General features: G+C 51.6%; 1 protein-coding gene across 4 annotated transcripts; it reads right to left on the bottom strand.

The window, feature by feature from the left end:
- Positions 1–1,024: 1,024 nt before the first annotated feature.
- On the bottom strand, positions 1,025–18,165 carry Extl1 (exostosin like glycosyltransferase 1). 4 transcript variants are annotated; one of them, XM_029565227.1, is made up of 11 exons: positions 16,575–18,165; positions 9,908–10,019; positions 9,497–9,604; positions 7,415–7,534; positions 6,608–6,740; positions 6,318–6,424; positions 4,354–4,443; positions 3,531–3,617; positions 3,057–3,217; positions 1,981–2,149; positions 1,025–1,826 (listed from the first exon to the last, which is right to left on the bottom strand). In XM_029565227.1, exons 1-11 carry the CDS (start codon positions 17,336–17,338, stop codon positions 1,644–1,646), a joined length of 2,034 nt encoding a protein of 677 aa, XP_029421087.1. In that variant the 5' UTR covers positions 17,339–18,165; the 3' UTR covers positions 1,025–1,643. The 4 variants fall into 4 exon arrangements, with proteins under 4 accessions (XP_029421087.1, XP_008835018.1, XP_029421089.1 ...); XM_008836796.3 differs by having other exon boundaries at positions 9,908–9,998; XM_029565229.1 differs by having other exon boundaries at positions 9,908–9,998; positions 16,729–16,807.
- Positions 18,166–21,066: the final 2,901 nt, after the last annotated feature.

Here is a 21,066-nt window from a genome sequence, read left to right as displayed (position 1 = left end):
TGGAAGGCTGCCTAGGCCACAGCTGTGTGCTTTCCTCACCCTCAACTGCTCTTGACCCTGGGCCAGACTGCCTCCCCCACTTTAATCTCCAACCCCCCTTGCACCTCAAGTTCCCTGCCTCCCAGTGAACACCCACTTTCCACTCTCAGCGGTGACAGGCTCCAGGGAGAACCTGAGTCATGCACAGGCCAGGAGTAAAGTTGGAGAAAGGGGGGGTGGGAGGCCTCAGAGAGGCCTCAGGGGACAGCATGTTCCCGCCAGCGACCTAGTCACGGGAGTTTCCACAGTGGCAAAGCCATCAAAGGAAAACAACCGACACCTTGGACATGGGTTAGACCCCCACCCCCACCGTGGGGAGTCACCCCACTCCCCACGACCCTGAGCGTCCTGTCCCACCCAGCAGCTGCTGGGTAAGGGTATTTATAGCCTGCGCATGAGTGGGCAAGGACACGCACTTTATTTCGGAAGTGATAATTCCAGTTCTTGGTGGATGAACCCTGGAGGACCAGCGTCCCCTCCACTACCCTCGCACCTACAGGACGCTGGGGACAGCAGTCCTTTGGCCCAACCCATCTGGAAACAGCCCCTTCTTACTGAGTTCCAAGCGTGCAGGCCAGAGTAAGGCTTTTCTGTCATATTCCTCCCCAATTTTCGGACTAAAGGCTGCATACACACCGCTCCTCCAGACCCCCCCTGCTCGCCCTCCCTCCAGCGGTCCTCAGCTCAATTCTTAGTCTGGTCTAGCGGTGGTTTGCGCCTGTAACCCTAACACTTGGGAAATTGAGGCAGAGAAAGTGCCTTGAGATTCAGGTCAACCTGGATTACAGAGTGAGAACCTGTCTCACCCACTTTCCCTCTTAAAAAACAAAATATTGCCGGGCGTGGTGGCGCACGCCTTTCATCCCAGCACTCGGGAATCAGAGGCAGGCGGATCTCTGTGAGTTCAAGGCCAGCCTAGTCTACATAGTGAGTTCCAGGACAGCTGGGGCTACAGGGAAACCCTGTCTCAAAAAGACCAAAAAAAAAAAAAAAAAAAAAAACCCCAAAGCAAAACCAAAGTCCATTTTTAAGAAGGGAGTGTGGTACGGATGCAGCGGATGACCTCTAGTGGTCGGGATCGGTAGTGCAGCGCTGTCAGTCACCAGCATCTCCTGAAGCTGGGATGTCCTGTGTTCCCCATTCACCTGGCTTCTCTGCCCATGTACACACCATATGGACAGAGTTTTCCCCCTTGCACACTATGTCCATGTGCTGCCACGCTGGTATCCAGTTGATACACTTGCAGCTATCAATTTCTTTGCGATGCACCTGTCAGATTAGAGAGAAGAGGGCAAGACCCGCCCTCCGGGTCTCCCAATCCGTCCCGGGTCCAGCCAGCATGAATCCGAGGAGGTGGACGAGGATGGGGGTCCGGCGCGGATCGGAAGGCAGGTTCCAGCCAGCTCTGCAGAGAAGCATTTCAGGAAAAGGGACCTGCCTGCTCCGAGGGAGACTGTGCCTTCTCGGGGAGGCCACGCCCTTTAGGACACCCTGGCCATGATTGGCCGACCTGGATAGGTTTAAACGAATCCAAGGTCTTGATTGGTCTTCTCGTGTCCCGGTGCAGCCCAGCTCCTCAGCACCCCTGGGACCTTAGCGCCACTCTAGGGCTTCTCCAAGCTGCGGTACTTTTTGCGTTGCACGGACACCGGGTCCTTGAACAGCACGGGGTCCAGACGCACGCGAGAGGACACCAGAGGCATGTGGCCGAACTCTGCTACCATCCGGTTGATGCAGTCCTGGCCCAGGGGCTGCGTCTCTGACCCCAGCCCAGGACCCCCAGGGGCCTAAAATGGAAGAGAAGATTGATGAGCTAGCTACTTTCTTTTTCTGAGCCTCTACTCCTGCAGCAAGAAAGATTTGGATTAGACATGGAGGGGAGATTGACTTCCCCTTCTATCCCCCACCCCAAGAGCGCACACTGTCCTGGAGTCCCCTCACCAGTGGAGCAGGCTCCGGGTGCTTCCTCCCACAGGGCACCTTGATAGGGGGCAGTTTGGTAACAGCTGCTACTAGGAAGTTCATCAGGACGTCCACACAGGTGGGAGTCTCATCTACTAGGGTCCTCAGCGCCTTGGGTAGGGAGTGGGTGAAGAGGGTGTGGTAGTACCTGGGCAAGGGGGAGACAGAGGCTGCAGCCAGGCTCCATTCTCCTGCCTTTGACCCCAGTTCTCAAAGCCCCTTTCCAAAGCTTCTCTCTGTCTTCCCCTTTGCCAAATGTCTGGGCTCTCAAGTCTGAACTCTGGCACAGCCAGACTTACTGGGAGTTCTTGTTTGATGGTTCCAAAGCCATCAAACATGTCTGCCCAAAGACCAGTCTCAGGCTGTAAATGAATCACTTTGATGCTGCTCCCAAGAGCCTTGCTTCTGTGATGGCCCCCTAAGAGGACAAGCTCAGCTCATCCTGCACACATGAGGGCTACTGTTCACTCTGACAGTTCCCAAAGAACTCCTGGAAAAATCCACAGACAGTTCCATGTCATACCAATGCCGTTTAAACAGGTTAAAGAATGTTTTCAAGAGTGCTTGTAGAGAGTCAGGCTTGGTGGTGTTCACCTGTAATCCTAGCACTCAGGAGACTAAAGCAGGAAGATCACAAGTTTGAGGCTACACAGTGAAAATAATTTCTGAAACAGGGCCTCATGTATCTCAGGCTGGCCTCAAACTTTATATGAAGCTGAGGGTGACCTTGAACTCATCTTCCTGCTTCCACCAAATCAGTGCTGGGATTACAGGGGTGAGCCATCACACCCAGTTTTATGAACTACTGGAATCAAACCCAGGGCTTCATACATGCTAGACAAATATTCTACCAACTGAGCTACATCCCTAGCCCAGCCCAATAACACCCTGTTTCAAAAACCTAAAACAAGTGAGATGTCCCCAAGGATCACATCACTGGGAAGTGGCAGATCATAGGCCTTGAACCTGGACTCTGAGCTGGAAGCCCTCCACATTCTGGTCCAGGGCTGAAACCTCTGGTCCTGTCTCCCCTGTTCTGGGACTGGTGTTTGCACCTGTGGTAGAAGGCTGCTGTGGTGAGGACCATGGAGAATTCATTGGCCATCTTAGCACTGTAGCTCCAGCCACCCCGGGCCTCATCCCAGGAGTGGTTCCAAGTCAGAAAACCAACAATCCGCTCTGGAAAACTTTGCCACACTACAAAGGCAAAGTCCACCTGCAGAGGGATTTAAGAAAACTGTGAGGAGGGGCTTCCTGACAAAAATTCTTACAGTCTATGGTAAAGGGCTGGGGAAGGACTTAGGGGACAAGGAATGGGAGCCATTCCTTGGGGTTGTGTAGACATTTAATATAAGTGTTTCAGGGGGATACTTGGGGAAACTTGCCCAGCTGGGAGTCGGCTGTGTTATGCCTCTGTTTGAAGACCACCACAGGAAGAGTCAAGCTCAGGACTTCAGAACCTGAGGGGGCTTCAGTGCCCTCAGGCTCTATTCCTACCACCCTGGACTTCTCTTGGGCCCAGCCCTCACCTCACTGGTAGAAAGAGTACTGTGGGCATCGAGGCTGAGTATGGCACTGGTGCTGATGGTGCTGTACGGGAAGAAGCGGTCACTGGCCTGTAGTGGGGAGGGGAAGGTAAGAGTATCTCAGCAATGAGAACCCCCCTACCCCATACCCAGTTAGTAGGAGCCCTTCAGACAGGGTGTGGAAGGAAGGGCCAGGAGTGCTGGAGCCTGTCCACAAGCTTGGACCGTCATTTCCTTTTGGGCTGTAGGAGCCCTTTACCATCTCAGATTCCCTCTGTCTTCACATCAGATGTGCATATCAACCCTAGGAGGGGCAGGCAAACATCCCTTATTTGAAAGGATCAGGTCTGGAAAAATGAAGTCTTGCTCAGAAGCACGGGGACAGCAGATGGCGCCTGCTTGCCCAGGTTTCCACAGCCTCCACCCCTCCGGGCTCAATTTGCCTCCCTCTATCTGTATTTCCCCATGATCCCAGGCTTCTCCCTACCCCTCATCTGAAATACCTCCCACCACAGTCTCCTGCATCCCACATCATATGAATCCCAGTGCTCTAGAAACACATTTCACAGGGTCAGGGAGAAAAGAGTGCCATTTGTTTTGAGCTGCTGTGGATGGAACCCAGGACCCTGTACATGCCAGGTGAATTGCTGTAAGACTGGGCCCCAGCCCTAGCATAAGCACATCATTCCTGTAAGACCTGCAGCCAGAACCTATGGTCTGATTCCTGCAGGGCTATCTAGAAGTCCAACTTTGACTCAGGACACCCAGTGTCTGCCCTCTCCGGTCTGTAGTCAGAGCCTAGCTCTTCTTTGCCTCCCCGCCTCACCTTCCTGTGCCCCTCAATGACTGTCAAAGGCACTGTTGTCTTTGGCCACCTGTCAGGGAGTGGCTTCTCACTGCTCCAGAGTATCAGGATCTAGGAGGAAAGGGGATATGTCTGGAGTCTGGAGTCTGGGGCAGAAGGGGAGTCTCGGGGGTGATCTTTCTCAGAGTGGAAGTGGTGTGGGAAAGGGGCTACTTATGCACGCACCAGGGGCGCTCAGTCATTGTCATCCTGGTCTTGCCTCTGATTATGTGGAAAGCAAGAATTCTGGTTGAGCTAAGTGTGGGGGCACACAACTATGTAAACCCAGCGCTTTGGAGGCAGAGGCAGGCAGATTTCTGTGAATTTGAAGCCAGCCTGATCTACATAGCAAGTTCTGTTCCAGGTCAGCCAGAGTTACATAGTGAAACCCTGCCTCAAAAAAAAGAAAAAAGAAAGAAAGAAGAAAGAAAGAAAGAAAGAAAGAAAGAAAGAAAGAAAGAAAGAAAGAAAGAAAGAAAAAAAAAAAATTCTAATTGTGAGCTCTGACTTTCTGTGTCATCTACATCTCTCTAAGGTCTGCGTCCTCCCCCTGGTCACTTCCTGCTCAGCTCAAATGTTCCATTTATGGACATTCCTGGTCTAGCTGCTTCCTTCCTTTGTCCCTTTGTGAGGGTCTACCTGGATTCTCTGACCTTTTTGTTTTATTTTAAGGCTTTTGAAACAGGGTCTTGTTATAAAGCCCTGGCTGGCCTGGTATTCACTGTGTAGCCCAGGTTAGCATCTAACTCTCGACATTCCTCCTGCCTCAGCCTCCTGAGTGTGTGATCCATCGTGAGTGACAACCTGGCTTCTTTCAAAATGAGATTTGACAGTGTGAGCACAGGAAACAACAACTAGGGCAGAACCCTCTCCTACTTTCTCTTTGCATCCTCAGTGCAGGTTCCCAGGGTCTGGCGAGGAGAGTGACTGCCGAGTAAATTAATGGGTGAATGTTTATCTCTCCAGCCTCATCCAACTTTTCAAGAGTTTTACCAGGTCTCTAGAAGTTCACAGGAAAAGAGCAAGAAACCTGAGGCTTGGGACTAGAGAGATGGCTCGGAGGTTAAGAGCACCGGCTGCACTTTCAGGGACTCAGGTTGGGTTCCCAGCACCCACACTGCAGGTAACAACCATCTGTAACTCCAGTTCCAGGGGATCTGATGCCCTCTTCTGACCTCTTCTGGCATTGCATGCATGTGGTACATTTACATACATGCAAGGCAAAACATTCATACACATAAAATAAATAATTTTTTTGTTTGTTTTTTTGAGACAGGGTCTCCCTATAACGCCAGCTGGCCTAGAACTCACTATGTAAACCAGGCTGGCCTCCAACTCACAACTCACAGAGATCTGTCTGCCTCTGCCTCTGCCTCCTGAGTGCTAGGATTAAAAAAAGGTGTGCACCACCAAGCTGGCAAGATAAATTAAAAAAAATTTTTTTGGTCTTTTTGAGACAGGGTCTCCCTATAAGCTCCCCCCACGGCCAGGAACTTGGTAGACTGGGCTGGCCTTGAACTCAAGAGACCTGCCTGCCTGTGCCTCCAGAGTACTGAGTAAAGGTTTTTTTAAAAAGAAATCTGATCCCTTAAAGGGCTTCAACAGATCCAGGTTACATTCCATCTCTGAAACAGTAACCCTGAAAATCACTTACTCCAGATGGATTGAAATTGGGGAATGGATATAACCCATCTTCACTATGAAAATATAGAGATTCAACTTAAAAGCTGTTCACCAGAACATCTGAACTAGAGTTTCGGTTGAATCCACGTATATAGCCTCCAGGCAGGGGTGCAAAAAACAGAAATCTGAGACTTAAAGAAGTCACCAAGAACCCTTGGAAATCCTCTCTGTGCCTCCCCCCAAAATGTGTGGTCATCTAGGGCCCTGCCCTGTTCCCTGCTCCCACCCAGAACCCCAGGACTACAGCTGTCAAGGGGGCAGACCTGGGCACAGTGCCTGGAACCTGCCACGGCCTGGATGAGCTTCAGGGGGGGCTGGCCAAGGGCCCCCACCCAGATCAGGGCGCTGAATCTGCTCTCAGGGTGGGAGCCTGGGGGAAGGAGACACAGGCTGTTAGGAGGGAGAAGATGGAGCCCCCTGGAGAGGGAACTGGGTGGGGAACCCCCCAAGAACCAGAGGAGATGTTGGGGCTTGGGAGGATCTCTGTGGATGAAGCTGGGGCAGACCTAGGGAGAGTTTAGGGTACCCAAGTTGATCCACCCACAGGACATACCCTGTTGCAAGAAGTAGAAGGGGAAGTCCTGGGGGCTCATGGAAAAAGTGGGCAGGGCCAGGAGTGCCCCTGGAGGGCTGTTCCACAGCAGCGAGGAATGAGCAGATGCACCCCAGATACGGTCTTGAATGATCTATGGAAGAAGAAGGAAGCTGTGGGGAGGAAGAGGCTAGTGTGGAAGGTGCGGACAGCAGGCTATGGGTGAGGCCTGAGGAAGGGAGTGGTGGGGCATGAACAGGGGTGGGGCCTGGGGAGGGCGGGACCTATGATGGTGGGTGGGGGAATGGGAGGAGATAACAACCTGGCACAGTCCCACCCGCCTCCTTCAGGTTGTGCAGATAGGCTCAGCCACATCACCTAGAGCACCTAGAGAAGCTGGAGCCCAAATCTAGAGACTTCTGTACTGTACGTAGTCAGTCTACAGATGGCAGATGGTGACAGGTTCAGGGCCTTCCTTCCCTTCCTCACTCCCCGCAGACACAACTGCACAGTCATGCCATTCTTTCAGGACTCAGAATCCTGAAAGATCCAGAGACTCTAACCCAACACCCCAGACAGCTACTACCATCAACTAGAGTTAGCACATGCTTGGAATCCATGGGCCATTGCAGTCCCCCCTACAGACAAGGGAAACGTGTCCAAGATCTCACAGCCAAGTCTGATGCACTACAGAAGCATCAAAAAAGGAACTCCAACACAGGGAGGAGACTTCCAGGGAGAGGAGGATGGAGGGGGGAGAGCTGGAGAGGAGCCCCGGGGTCCTACAATGGGCCCCCCTTGGGGCCCCTGCAGATGAGCCCCTCTCACCTCTAGAGTGGTATGGATGACCTTTTCCACTGAGGAGAAGTAAGCGTTCCACAGAAACTGGGTCTGTTGGCGCAGGGTGAGAATTCGTCCAGGGAGCATCTCTCGGAGGGCAGCTAGGACCTAGAGGCACAGAGCGAGAAAGAGGAGGTCTGGGGCCTTATCAGGTCCTGACTGACCCTGAGAGGGCAACCCTGGAGCCCAGGCTCTGGGAACCAGCAGCTTTCTTTCCATGGTTCTTAAGGGCCGCACTTGGCCCAGCCCCCAGTAGCATGGCCCTTGTGTCTACAGTCACACAGAGCTAGTTTTTGTTGTTGTTGTTGTTTGTTTGTTTTTGAGTCTTTCTGAGTCAGGGTCTCCCTGTACCCCCCGCTGACCTGGAACTCACTATGTAGACCAGGCTGGCCTTGAACTCTTGAATTCACAGAGATCCTCTTGCTTTTGCCTCCCAAGTGCTGGGACTAAAGGTGTGAGCTACCACGCCTGGCCAACACAGAGCTAGTTTAAGTGCCATTTATTGTTTGAGAAAGTGACACATGCCTGTAAATTCCAGCACCTGGGAGACTGAGGCTGGAGGATCCCAAGTTCAATGCCAGCTTGGACCACAATTGGTAGAGTCCTTGTCTCAAAACAAAACAAAGTAAAAAATTCAAAAGGTGGAGATATGGTTCAGTTGATAAAATGTCTGCCCAGCATAGACAAGGCCCAGGTTTGATCCTTAGAACCACATAAACTGGGCATGATGGCACATGCCTGTAATCCCAGCACTCAAGAGGTGGAGGAAGAAGGGTCAAGATCAGCCAGGTGTGGTGGTGCATACTTGGGAGGCAGAAGCAGGTGGATCTCTGTGAGCTCAAGGCCAGCCTTGTCTATATAATGAGTTCCAGGACAGCTGGGGCTACAGAGAGACCCTGTCTTAAAAAGACCGAAAAAAAAAAAAAAAAAAAAAAAAACCAAAGTAGAGAGGGGAGACAGGAAGCATGTGACTGATCACTGTTGCAGCTTTCAGTCTCCGTTTCTCCATCTGTGGAATGAGGATAGCATAGCCATCATAGGCAGTTGTAAAGACTTGATTAGAACATACCTATGAAGTGCTTAGCTGGGGTCGGGCTTGGTGACTAAATTGTGACTATTGTTTGGGGGTTTGTTTTAAATATTTTTTACTATTTTTAGTGATGTGTGAGTGTGTGTGTATGTGTGTGCATGCCACGTGTGTGCCTGCTTTTGGAGGCCAGAAGAGGGCGTTGGATGACCTGGAGCTAAAGCTCCAGTCTGTTGTGAGCCACTCAGTGTGTGTGCTGGGAAGCACTCTCCAGGTCTCTGGAAGAGCAGCAAGTACTCCTAACCACTGAGCCATCTCTACAGCCCCAGTTGTTTTTGTTCTTGTGTTGTTTTTTCCTTTGAGACAAGTTCTCACACATAGCCCAGGCTGGCCTCGAACTTGCTACATAGCTGAAAATGATCTTGAGCTCCTGATCTTCCTGCCTCCCTCTTCCTGGGGCTGGGATTATAGGCATGGCCACCATGCCCAGTTAAAGAGTGACTACTGCTCATTTTCATGTCTCTCTCCTCCCTCCTCCCCCAATCAAGACAAGCTCATGTATGTTCTTCAGACCATGGAAAACTTCATCAGATGGAACCACAGGGGCTTGTGCGTTTCTACCCCAGGGCCCATGGGTCCCTTCAGCGAGCTGGTATCTTGGGATCATGTGGTTTAATTTATCCCCTTGTAGCAATGGGGAAACTAGGACTTGCTCTCAGCATCTTCCAGAGGCTTCACCTTCCTACATCTATGGGTAACCCAGAGGGGGTTTGGGGGCTATGAAAATTAACCATGTGAGTGGACAAGAAGGACTGAGGGGCTGGTTGTGGTGGCACAAGCCTTGAATCCGTCTTTAATCCCAGGATGAGGGAGGCAGAGGCAGGCAGATCTCTGTGAGATAGAGGCCAGTCTGGTCTACATAGTGAGTTCCTGGCCAGCTGGGGCTACAGGGAGACTGAAGCCAGTAGGGGGGGTGTTGCAGGATCCTGGGGCCTCTACCATGACCCCCTCACCACCATGGGCTAGACCCTAAGCTGAGCTACCTGCTGTGGGAGCCTCTCATCAGCAATGATGGCTGCCTTGGTCCAGTCGATGACCTCAGAGAACGGCAGCTCCCAGCGGGGGCTGAGGAGCACAGGGATACAGCCAGCCTGGGGGGGGGGGGGAGTAGGGCAGTCATTGGGGAGCCCAGCCCCTCCCCGCACACACTTACCACCACCCCAGTCCAAGGCAACAGCCCCTGCTGTTAGGGGAAGGGATAAAGAGAGGAGGGTGTTTGGGGAATTGGGGACAGGCTGTTGCTCTACAGAGGGCCCAGTGAAGGTGGACACAAGCACACTTGAACCCCAGAGTAAAGACATGGACAGCATCCTTCCTATGGGTCAGTGCCCAGTGTTCCTGCTAGTTCAAGAGTATAGGGACAGAGGCTGGGGATACTAGGGCTGGGGTTGTACCTGAAGGGCCTGGAGGAAGTGGGAGGTGGCAGGTCGGTGGCCAGGAATGAGGCAGAATGTGGCATTAGGTAGCATTTCTCCCAGTTGGGTCCTGAGGAAGCACAGGAGGGCCCTGGACATAGGGGCCTAAGTCCGCTGCTCTTCACTCTGCTTGGCATGCCCAGTGACCCCTAAAACCTTGTGGTGAAAGCCAAAGGGTGCAGACCCCCACTGTGTCCACAGATAAACACACGGCCACACACAGTGACACAGACAGAAGCAGCAACCTGGACCCTTGTCCATTCACTGCTCCACCAGGATCCAGAAGCCCTGGGTGCTACCTCTGTCCTTGGCAGCCTTAGATGCTTCCCTCTGGTCCTTATACCCCAGTTTCCTCATCTACAAGATGGGAGGTGTGGGGATCTGATGTCACCCAGGCTTATTCTACTGCTCTGCCCTGGGCACTCTTGGGCACCCCTAACCTGAGTGACCTCCACACCCTGCCCTCCCCATCACCTGAGTGACCTCCACACCCAGCCCTCCTCCTCACTCGAGTGACCTCCACACCCTGCCCTCCCCATCACCTGAGTGACCTCCACACCCAGCCCTCCCCCTCACCCGAGTGTCATCCATACCCAGCCCTCCCCCTCACCTGAATGACCTCCACACCCAGCCCTCCCCCTCACCCGAGTGACATCCATACCCAGCCCTCCCCCTCACCTGAGTGACCTCCACACCCAGCCTTCCCCCTCACCTGAGTGACCTCCATACCCAGCCCTCCCCCATGGTCCCTGCCCATGAAAGGCTTCTCTGTAGTGAAGTGGGCTGGGCCTCTAGCCTGGAACCACACAGGAAGCTCTTGCTCACAGGCCCCTCTTGGAGGACAGGCCTCCTCTGTTCCCCCAGCCCCAGGGCCATGCTCAGGCAGTGCCAGTGTGTGTATGTAGGAGGGCCCAGAGCCACAGCGTCCTCGGAGCTACATCTCTAGGACTGTCTGCCCAGGGAAGTGATGCCCATGATACAGCTGCAGTAGAAAGGCTATAGGGAACCCCTGGGCACACAGGGTGCTCCGTGAGGCACATGAATGGGGCCACCCAGGACTCTCCTCAGCTGCAGCCTCTGCTCTGAGCCTGACTTCAACAGGCAGACCTGGGGGCATCAAGCAGCCTCTGCAGCAGCCCCACTGAACAGGAGAGGAAACTGAGTCCCAAGGAGGGGCCCAGGCTGTGGTTAGAACCAATAAATGCCAATTCCAATCCCTAGCTATGTCAGCCTTCCTGAGGTACTGCTTAGGGGTCTCCAGAGGAGACTACCCTTAGTTTACCACTCTGTATTCAGAGGCACTGGGAGCCTCTGGATGGAGCCACATATTAAACATCAGTCCCCCATCACATCAGAAGCCACGGCACTGGCTAAGCAGGTGCAGCTCCCCTCCAATTAGCTGTAAGGTAAGTAAGCAGCTGCTGAATGAGCACCTGTGTGGGGCTCAGGGAAAGCAATACAGGGAGGAACTTAGGCTTCTGTGTGGTGAGCAAAAAGTCTTAGCATCCTGTGACTTTTTTTTGTCTTTTGAAGACAGGGTCTCATTGTAGCCCCAGCTGTTCTAGAACTCACTATGTAGACCAGGCTGGGCTTGAACTCACAGAGATCCACCTGCCTCTGCCTCCCAAGTGCTGGGATCAAAGGTGTGTGACACCATGCTCAACTTTTGTGGTATGTACTGCAGGCTCAGGTTCTATGGGGCCCAGCTCTGACATTGTAACTTCCATGTGCTCCAAGTACTTTGGCCTTTGCAGTCACTACTGTTATATGCAAAAAAATTATAAATAATATTTGACAATTGTTTTGATATAAAAACAATGTTATATATCAAAACATTTTCCTCTACCTAAATGTACAAACTTTCTCCTCTTGACGCTATTTTTAGAATATATTTTTTTTAATTTTTATTTTTTGGTCTTTTTTAAGACAGGGTCTCCCTGTAGCCCCAGGCATCCTGGAACTCACTATGTAGACCAGGCTGGCCTTGAACTCACAGAGATCCACCTGCCTCTGCCTCCTGAGTGCTGGGATTAAAGGTGTGTGCCACCACACCCAGCTATTATTTTTATTTTTTTATTTAATATTTTATTTATTATTTTTATTTTATGTGTATGAGTAGTATGCCTGCATATAGGTAAATGTACCCGTGTTGTACAATGCCCACGGAGGACAGAAGAGGCTGTCGGATCCCCTGGAACTGGAGTTACAGACAGTTGTTAGCTGCCATGTGGGTGCTGGGATTCAAACCAGGGTCTTCTGCAAGAACAGTCAGTGTTCTTAACCTCTGAGCCATCTCTCCAGCCCTATTATTTTTATTTTATGTGTATGAGTGTAGCACCTGCATGTATGTAAGTGCACCTGTGTCGTGCAATGCCCATGGGGGTCAGAAGAAGGCACTGGATCCCCTGGAACTGGTGTTACAGACAGTTGTTAGCTGCCATGTGGGTGCTGGGAATTGAACCCAGATCTTCTCCAAGAACAGCCAGTGCACTTCAGCCCCTTCTGATGCTATTTTCATGTGCCCCTAAAAGGTCTCTGAGTTCTTGACATTGTACCTCGTACATCTAGTGGGTGTGGATGGGAGAATGTTGAAACACACACTGAGTTTACTTAAAAATAGGGGAAAAGGGCTAGAGAGATGGCTCAGAGAAGCACCAGATGCTCTTGCAGAGGACCCGGGTTCGGTTCCCAGCACCCACATGATGGCCAGCAACCATCCTTAAGTCTAGTTCCAGGGGATCCAATGCCCTCTTCTGGCCTCCTTGGGCATTGCATGTATGGGTGCATTTACTACATACATGGAGACAAAACATTCATACACATGAAATTTAAAAATTAATAAATAAAAATAAAATAAAACAAAGTGGAGAGCAATCAAAGAAGACACCATCAAGGTTGGCCTCCACATGCACACACATGCACATGCCCTCCCATGTGTGCCTACACACATTTGAGCTTCCATACATACATGCACATCACACACACATACCCATTTTTAAAATGGGTTAGGTGGTGCACACTTGCAATCCCAGCACTTGGGAGGTCGAGGCAGAAAAATTAGGAGTTCAATACTATCTTCAGCTATATTATGAATTCAGTAAGTTCAAAGGTAGCTTAGGCCACATGAGACTGCCTCAAAAAAAGAAAGAAAAATGCTGGAGACCTAAGTAAGAACACACACTGCTCTTGCAGAAGACCCAAGTTTGGTTCTCAGCCTCCACATCTGGTGGCTCATAATTGCCTGTATGGAATTCCAGGGAATCTTGACACTGTGAGTCTGGCTTCCATGGGCATCAGCATTTACGTGCACATACCTACACATATACACACAATTTAAAAAATGATAAATCTTTAAAAAAAAAAAAAAAAAAATCACACTTAGGGCTGGAGAGATGACTCAGTGGTTAAGAGCACTGGCTGCTCTTGCAGAGGACCAGGGATCCAGTCCCAGTACCACATGGCGGATAACAACTGTCTGTAACACCAGTTCCAGGGGATCCAATGCCTTCTTCTGACCTCCAAGGGCATTGCACTTACACAGATGCAGGCAATCCACTCATACACATAAAATAATATAAATAATAATTTTTTTTGTCTTTTTGAGACAGGGTCTCCCTGTAGCCCCAGCTGTCCTGGAACTCACTATGTAGACCAGGCTGGACTTGAACTCACAGAGATCCACCTGCCTCTGCCTCCCAAGTGCTGGGATTAAAGGTGTGCGCCATTATGCCCAGCAGATAAAATATTTTTTAAAAAACCAAATAAACAGAAAAAAAGGGGGCAGTGGAGGGTCTGTGTATACATCCTACTCCCCACACAGAGCCCTTCAGAAAAGACACATAAAGCTGAAACCAGAGCTTGGTTCCAGGAAGGAAACCTGGGTGGTTGAGCCAGGTGGGGAGGGGGGACTTTGACTGTGTACCCTTTGTACCTTTGGAATTCTACACTCTGTGAATGAATCACCTATTCATAAAAATAAAGAAATCACAATTTCAATGGGCAGGCCCTTATTCCAAAGCAACAGGAGATTATTCAACCAAGGTGGAAAAACACTGGCATTGGAGCCAGAAGTGGGACATGCAATTCCAACTCCAGCGCTCCTGAGTTCCTGATCAGGAAAGTGAGGGGCCCTACTCAGCAGAGAACCTTGTCATCTAAGGCTTCGCCAACTGCTTGAGCCTGTTTCCTGTGCTGGAGATGGGGACTGATGCCTCCTGTGGAGGATGCTAGGAGAATCCACAATGACAGAGGAAAGCTGTAGGCACTGCCCTGACCCCAGACTGACACTCCACACTCCCAGGCCACCTCCCAATCCTGCCAGGGAATGAGAGACTGTGGGACTGCCCTGCCTTTTTCTCTGGCTGGCGTTTTATTCAGGCCGACTTCTGAGGCTGGCCCTGTGGCTGTCTACCTCCTTCTCTCTCCCTGTTCCTAAACTCATCATTAGAAACGTTACCCACAGCAGGGTGGCATGGCACTCAACAAATGAAATCTCAGCACTTGGGAGACAGAGCCTCAACAATCACTGCAAGTTCAAGGCTAGCCTGGTCTAGGGTGTTCCAGACCAGCCTGGGCTTTATATTGAGACTCCATCTCAAAAACAAACAAAACACTTGCTGGACTCAGTGGCGCACACCTGTAGACCCAGCACGCAAGAGGCAGAGGCAGGGGGAATCTCTGTGAGTTCGAGGCCAGCATGGTCTACATAGTGAGTTCCAGGTCAGCTGGGGCTACAGGGAGACCCAGTCTCACAAAACAAAACAAAACAAAACAATAAAACAAAACAAAACAAAACAAAACCACCTGTATCCAGGAATGGCCGGAGCTATACTGAAACAACTTTCAAACTCAGCACATATAGTAGCAACCAAAGTCAGCCCAATGGGAGACTTCTGAAGGGCCAGCAAGTGCAGAGTGGGAAGAGGGAGGGAGGGCCTGGTGACCAGGGAGCCTCTCATGAAATGAGAGGCCATCAGGCTCTGGGCTCTAAGCTTGAGGAGCCCCAAGTTCTCTAGCCCCCAAAAGGACCAGCTGTAGGAAAGACAAGGCCCCTTTGTACCCCACAAATAGGCTCCCTGGAGATCTCTCTGTACCTTCAGGAGGGGGAAGGATTGCACCCCCCATCCTCCTACCCCTCTCCCACTCCCCCAGCCCTAGGCTGAGGGAAGCCCCAGAACACCAAGCAGAGACAAAATTGGAAAGCAGCCACAGGAAAGAGTCCTGGGGGAAGCGAAGCTCAGAATAGCTGTGTTGGAGGTTGGGGAGGGAGATTATGGGAGGAGGCACCAGAGACACCTGAGGGACTGGAAACTCAGTGGGGCGGGAGGGCAGTGCAGTGCAGAGGGAACCATGGGCCCCTTCCAGCCTGAGCACCTTAGAAGGACTAGCACTTTTGCCCACCCCTGGGGCCACCCTTTGGAAACGACAGTCTCCTGAAGACACAGGGGTTTGGGTGATGAGGAATGGACGGCTCCCCACTCCCACTCCAATACCCCAAGTCAGCACAGGTGGTGGGAAGTTCCTCTATAAACTCACATGTGTCATCCCCACCCCTGCCAGGCTCCCTCCCCTTATATGTCTATGCAGACACTCTCACTAGTAGCAAGTTCTTCTTTAGATCTGACCTAAGTCATATTTGCTTTAACCAAAGGCTGTTATTTCCTTGAGAGATTAATCTCCAAAATTAGACACCAGAACAGCTTCCAGCTAGGAGCAGTTACTAATTTGCATGACTTCTTTGTCAGGGTTGATCGTAAGTAAAACTCAGCACTGTCCTGCTGAACTGAAAACTCTAGCTGTACTCATTCTGGTTGGGTGGCCTCCCATCTTTACTCTGGTGTATAACACTTAAGTGACAGCAGTTAGTATTATTTTATTATACACAATCATCAGTTCCTTTGTGTGCGTGCATGTGTGGAGGCCACAGGCCTCTTCCTCGATTGCTCTCTTCCTTATTTTATTTTTTAACACCTATTTATTGCGTGAGTGAGTGCATGTGGAAGTCAGAGGACAACTCTCAAGTCTCAGTTCTCTTCTGCCATGTGGGTTCCAGGAATCAAACTCAAGTCCTCAGACTTGGCAGCAAGCGCCTTTACCCACGGAGCCCTCTCACCAACCTCTCTACCTTAGTTTTTGATATCTCACCAATTCAGTTAAGACATTTGGCTAGGGCCCTAGGATCCTCCTGTTTTTTACCTCCCTAGCACTGGGCTTTTATACAGGTTCTGGGGCTTGAACTCAGGTCTTCATGCTTGTAAGACAAGCACTTTATGACTGAGCCCTCTGCCCAGCCCATTATCATCGTTTATAAAGGTGCTGAGCACAAAGTAAGCACCATACAAGTGTATGTTACACAAAATGTCAGAGGAATTGGAATAGGAGAAAGGGAGGAAGCAGCAGTGAGCTATGTTTTGTTTCAAAGACACCCCCAAGGGAGAACTCACAAGTCTGCTTTTCCCATTCCTTGAAGTAAATCACCTTGGTGGAAGTTCACTCTGCTATCTAACCTGATTCCTTCCTGCTGCAACTGAAACTTACCAGAACTAGCTCCTTCTCCATCTCAGTTCTGCCCTTGACTCCATCTTCTGGGCTTACTCCCATCACAGCCCCCCTCCCACTCAGCTCCCCAAAGGGTGGGTTCACTTACTGTTGGGGTCTGGGATGCAGATCACAGTGCTCATCCCAGGGGCAGGCGGAGTCCTGGATACCTGCGATGCGCCACCCGCCCCTCTCTTCTGCTACGGCTAGCCAGACTGCCCCTGAATGGGGGCTGTGCTGCTGCAGCTGGCCAGGAGCCCCACCTTGCAACGGATGGTCTTCAGGGAGGAGCGGGAGCGCTACATCAAAGCCGGGTCGGAAGATGTCTGCTGAGGGGCTGGCCTCGGCCACCATCACCTGTCCCCGGTGGGTGCAGAGGGCTGGGTGGAGACTGAGGACCAGATGGTTCTTGCCAGCACTCCAGTGTGGAGGCAAAGGCTGGCAAACTCCTCTCTGGTCCAAGCTGGGGAGGAAGAGGAGGAGGCAAGCCTCCGATGTGTTGGGTGTGTGGTAGCCAGAGGTTTCCAGGGAGGCCAGGATCCTTTGAGGAGCCTCAGAGGTCGGGCTAGCCAGGGGGAGCACAAAGACCTTAAGACCATTGCCTCTACATTTGGAGGTGTCAAAGCACGTTCCCCAGGAGCAGCTGCTCCCCCGGGGGGCTTGAGGAAGCTGTGGAGCATCTTCTGGGGGCTCCCCAGGCTGGGAGAAACTAGATAGGAATGCAGCATCCAGCCAGTGGGGCCAGCCTTGGGGGTGTCCTGGAGGAGGCTTGGGTGGCACTGCCAGGCGGAAAAGGGGGCAGATCCCCAGGAGGATGAGGAGGAGCCAGGAGGCAGACAGTGCCAGCCAGAGGGACTTTCTACAGGGCTGCATGTGGCCACCCACAGCCAGGGCTAGTAGGGCACTGGGAATCTCTGTAATGAAGAAAGTGGGGACCCCAGGGCAGGAGACAGGAGCTGGGATCAGCCTTCTAGTCCAGCGTTGTCATTACATGTATGGGGAGTCTGAGGCCCATGGAAGGCAGGCTCCTTGCCTAAGTGCAAATAGCGAATCATTGGCCACCTGTGGGACTGGCCACTCGTGGGAGGCCAGCCAGGCCCGGTCTCTCTGCACCTGCTGTCTCACTCTGGGGCAGTCCCTCTGCCTTTACACAACCAACCCAGCCTTTGCCCTCCCTGCCCTGGGCCACTGCTTGGACTGATGCAACCCTTGTCCAGACCACAGGGCCTTGTCCCTCTGCTCTCCCAGCTGCACGCCCTGACCTTGTCCTTGACCCAGAGGCAGGCTGTCTGCCAGGCCATGGAGAACTGGTCAGGGCTCACACAGGGGGCCGTCTGGTCATGGGGCAGCCTGGTCTCTCCCACTCCTCCCTCTACCCAGACAGCCTTGGCGCAGCCCTGGCTACCCCTGCGTTCCGTGGTGGTTGAAGCTTCTGTGGCCAGAGCTAAAAATAGATCCTGTGTCCATGTGGGCCATCAGAGCCAGCTGAAGTCATAGCCCGGGTGCCTGCTGCCTGGGGGCTCAAAGGGCTCAGGGTCCTGGTCTCCGTCCCTTCTGCCATGGCCCCCAGTCAGGGCAGCCAACCGCTGTGCAACCCCGCAGCTGCCCTGCACCCTCCCCTGCGACCTATCACAGGGCAGAAGGCAGGACCTCCAATCCAAGCCCCGGCCCCAGCCCCAGGGCCCTGCGGGTCAGCTCCAGGTCTCTCTTCGGGAGGCAACTGGCGGGTCCAGATTGCTTACCTAGCAGCAGCCTGGCCCCGCCCCCGCCAGCCCTGATTGGCTCCTGGTTGGGAGGCAGGGTCTCCACTTAACCCTTTACAATCCCCTCTCCAGGAATGCTGCTTCCTTTGGTTTAAATTTTTTTTTATTGCATTTATTTATATAGTGGTGTGTGTGTGTGTGCATGCACATGTACTAGTGGAGGTCAGAAAACAACTTGTGGGAGTCAGCTCTCACCTTCTATCATGTGGGTCCTGGGGCTCTAACTCAGGTCATCGAGTTTGGTGGCAAGCACTTTTACCCACTGATCCATTTTGCTGGCCCAGTTTGTGTGTGTGTGTGTGTGTGTGTGTGTGTGTGTGACAGGGTCTCACTATGTAGCCCTGGCTGGTCTAGAACTCACAGAGTTTTGTCTGTCTCTGCCTGGGATTAAGAGTATGCACTCCTGGGCCCTGTTTTATTTTGAGTCAGAGTCTCTTGTAACCTAGGCTGGCCTCAGACTTGATTTGTGGCCAAGGACAACCTTGAATTTCAGATCCACCTGTGTCCACCTCTCTGGAGATGATAGGTATATGCCACCATGCTAATAGTGGTCATCAAGTCATCACACCTCACTGGTGACCATGGGTTGTCATAGCCTCTATCTCTCCAAGTCTTCTCTAGTGCTCCAGGGCAGAGAGTTTCCTCCTTTTCATTGTTTCTTCATTGCAGTGACAAAACACTCTGACCAATACCAACTTGGGGAGGAAAGGGTTTATTTTATCTTAGATCTCTCGGGTCACAGTTCATCAGGGAGCCCAAGGTAGGAACTCAGGGAAGGAACCTGGAGGCAGGAGGTGGAGCACAGGGCATGGAGGAATGCTGCTTACTGGCTTGCTCCCCTGGCTCATGCTCAGCCTGCTTTCTCATGCACTACAGGCCCACCTGCCCAGGGGTGGCACCACTCACAATGGGCTGGACCCTCCTACATTACTCAACAATCAAGAAGATGCCTCATAGACATGGCCACAGGCCAGTCCTATGGAGGCAATTCCCCAACTGAGGCTCCCTCAACCCAGGTGTATCAAGTTGACACTAAAGCTATCCAGCACATTTATTATTATTATTTATTATTATTATTACTATTATTATTATTGCAGTACTAGGGATGGAACCCAGGGCTTCATGCAAGCACTAGGCAAATACTCTACCACTGAGCTACATCCCCAGCTTTCTGTCATTTAAATTTTTTGATTGATTTATTTTGATTGCACTAATGCTTTGTCTGCATGTATGTAAGTACACCTGTGCATGCAACACCTGCAGAGGCCAGAAGAGGGTGTCAGATCCCCTGGTACCTGTTGTTAGCCACCATGTAAGTTCTGGGAACCAAACCCAGGTCCTCTGCAGGAGCAACCAGTGCTCTTAACTGCTGAGCCATTTCTCCAGCCCTACCGCTGTCACTCTTAAAAGACTATTTACTTACTTGTTTATTTTATTTATTTATTTAATGTGTATGAGTGGTTTGCCTGAAATGCCTTTGGAGGCCAGAAGAGCATGTCAGATCCCCTGGAACTGAAGTTATAGATGGTTGTTAGCCATGTGGGTGCTCGGAACCAAAGAGATACTCTGCAAGAGTGGCCAGTCCTCTTAGCCACTGAGCCATCTCTCCAGCCCCAACCTTCTACCATTTTCTACACTTGAGAAAAGTGAAGCTCAGAGAGGGGATGGAATCTCGCTAAGGAGACCCTGCTAGAAGTGTCTTGGAGAAGATTTGTCTCTGCCTAGGATCAACCTTCTGAGTGCCTGACTCAGAACCCTGGCCATTGATCAGCTCAGTTGGCTGTCTGAACATGGGGAATTTATGCCCCAATAGATGGGAAAGTGTACAGGTTAAGTGATGAATTGGGTGAGCGTGGAATTGGGAAAGGCATCTCCAACTGTTCCCAGGAATGGTCTCCCCTTCCATCAATGTCCCCAACCCCACTGTCATTCAGCTCTGGCCTTTGGTTCCAGTCCATATGGATAGGAAGCCGTTCCTGAACGTGACTCCATTAGTCCATGCCCCACTGAGGTTCCTTGGTCTGTGCTCTGGGACAGGAGTCCAGGACAGGTGACATCACTCACAGGGGAACTGCAGAGGTGATGGAGAGATACAAGAGCCCCAGTTTGATAAGGAAGGGCAAATGGAGTGGTAGACATGAGGGGACCTCTGCCTCTTCCCCAGCCACTTGATGGTATTGGGCAGTGGCCACCTGCATCTCTAGAATGAAAACAGTATCCTCCTTGGAGGGTTACCAGGGTAGGTCCAGGGCTAGCCTTTGGGGCGGGGATGGGGTCCTTCCACAAGGGAGGACCTGTATTCCCATGGCTTAGCCAGGACCAAACATTCTTCCCCTGATCTAGGAGGTCTACTGATCTATCTGATGGGGAGCCACCTTCAGTGATAGGGGAGCCAGCCTGGAAACATCCTGCCCTCAGTGAGCAGCCAGCTCAAGGGCAGGTCACAGTCATACATCCAGGAACATCCTGAAAATGGGATCAAGGGGAAACTGACCTCTTAGCTCTAAGAAGTGGGTCATTCAGTGATGAACGGCTGCTCCTGCATACACCAGGTCTTCCTATGCAGAACATAGTGTAGGTACTTGCTGTTAATGGTTCCCACTTGGTTACCTTGCTAACTTCCTCATTCTCCTGGAACTGACAGAAATGTCCCTTCTTACAGGAATCTATGCTGGCTCTCCTCAGGTTGGGCCAGGGCCCTCCTCCAGGACCTCATGCCACCTCTCCACCTCTCTGTCTGCATCCTTATCCAGTCATCTAACAGTTAGTACTAACTTGGTACCAAGTCCTATAAAGGAGATACTATTATCATTTCCTTTTTTTTTTTTTTTTTTTATC

This window comes from Nannospalax galili, unplaced genomic scaffold (genome assembly GCF_000622305.1).
Source record: "Nannospalax galili isolate Female #2095 unplaced genomic scaffold, S.galili_v1.0 scaffold1258, whole genome shotgun sequence".
NCBI lineage: Eukaryota > Metazoa > Chordata > Mammalia > Rodentia > Spalacidae > Nannospalax > Nannospalax galili.
The sequence above is the reverse complement of the archived record's forward strand: the minus strand, read 5'-3'. Positions and strand labels throughout refer to the sequence as shown.

What these genes read in the sequence shown, in the direction of transcription:
- Extl1 (XM_029565227.1), bottom strand. Translation starts at nt 17,338, where the DNA reads ATGCAGCCCTGTAGAAAGTCCCTCTGGCTGGCACTGTCTGCCTCCTGG. An exon ending in ACTTCCTCCAGGCCCTTCAG is followed by an intron (nt 9,605 to 9,907) that starts GTACAACCCCAG and finishes CCCCCCCCCCAG; the next exon opens with GCTGGCTGTATCCCTGTGCT. An exon ending in CTTCTACTTCTTGCAACAGG is followed by an intron (nt 6,425 to 6,607) that starts GTATGTCCTGTG and finishes TCCTTCCCCCAG; the next exon opens with GCTCCCACCCTGAGAGCAGA.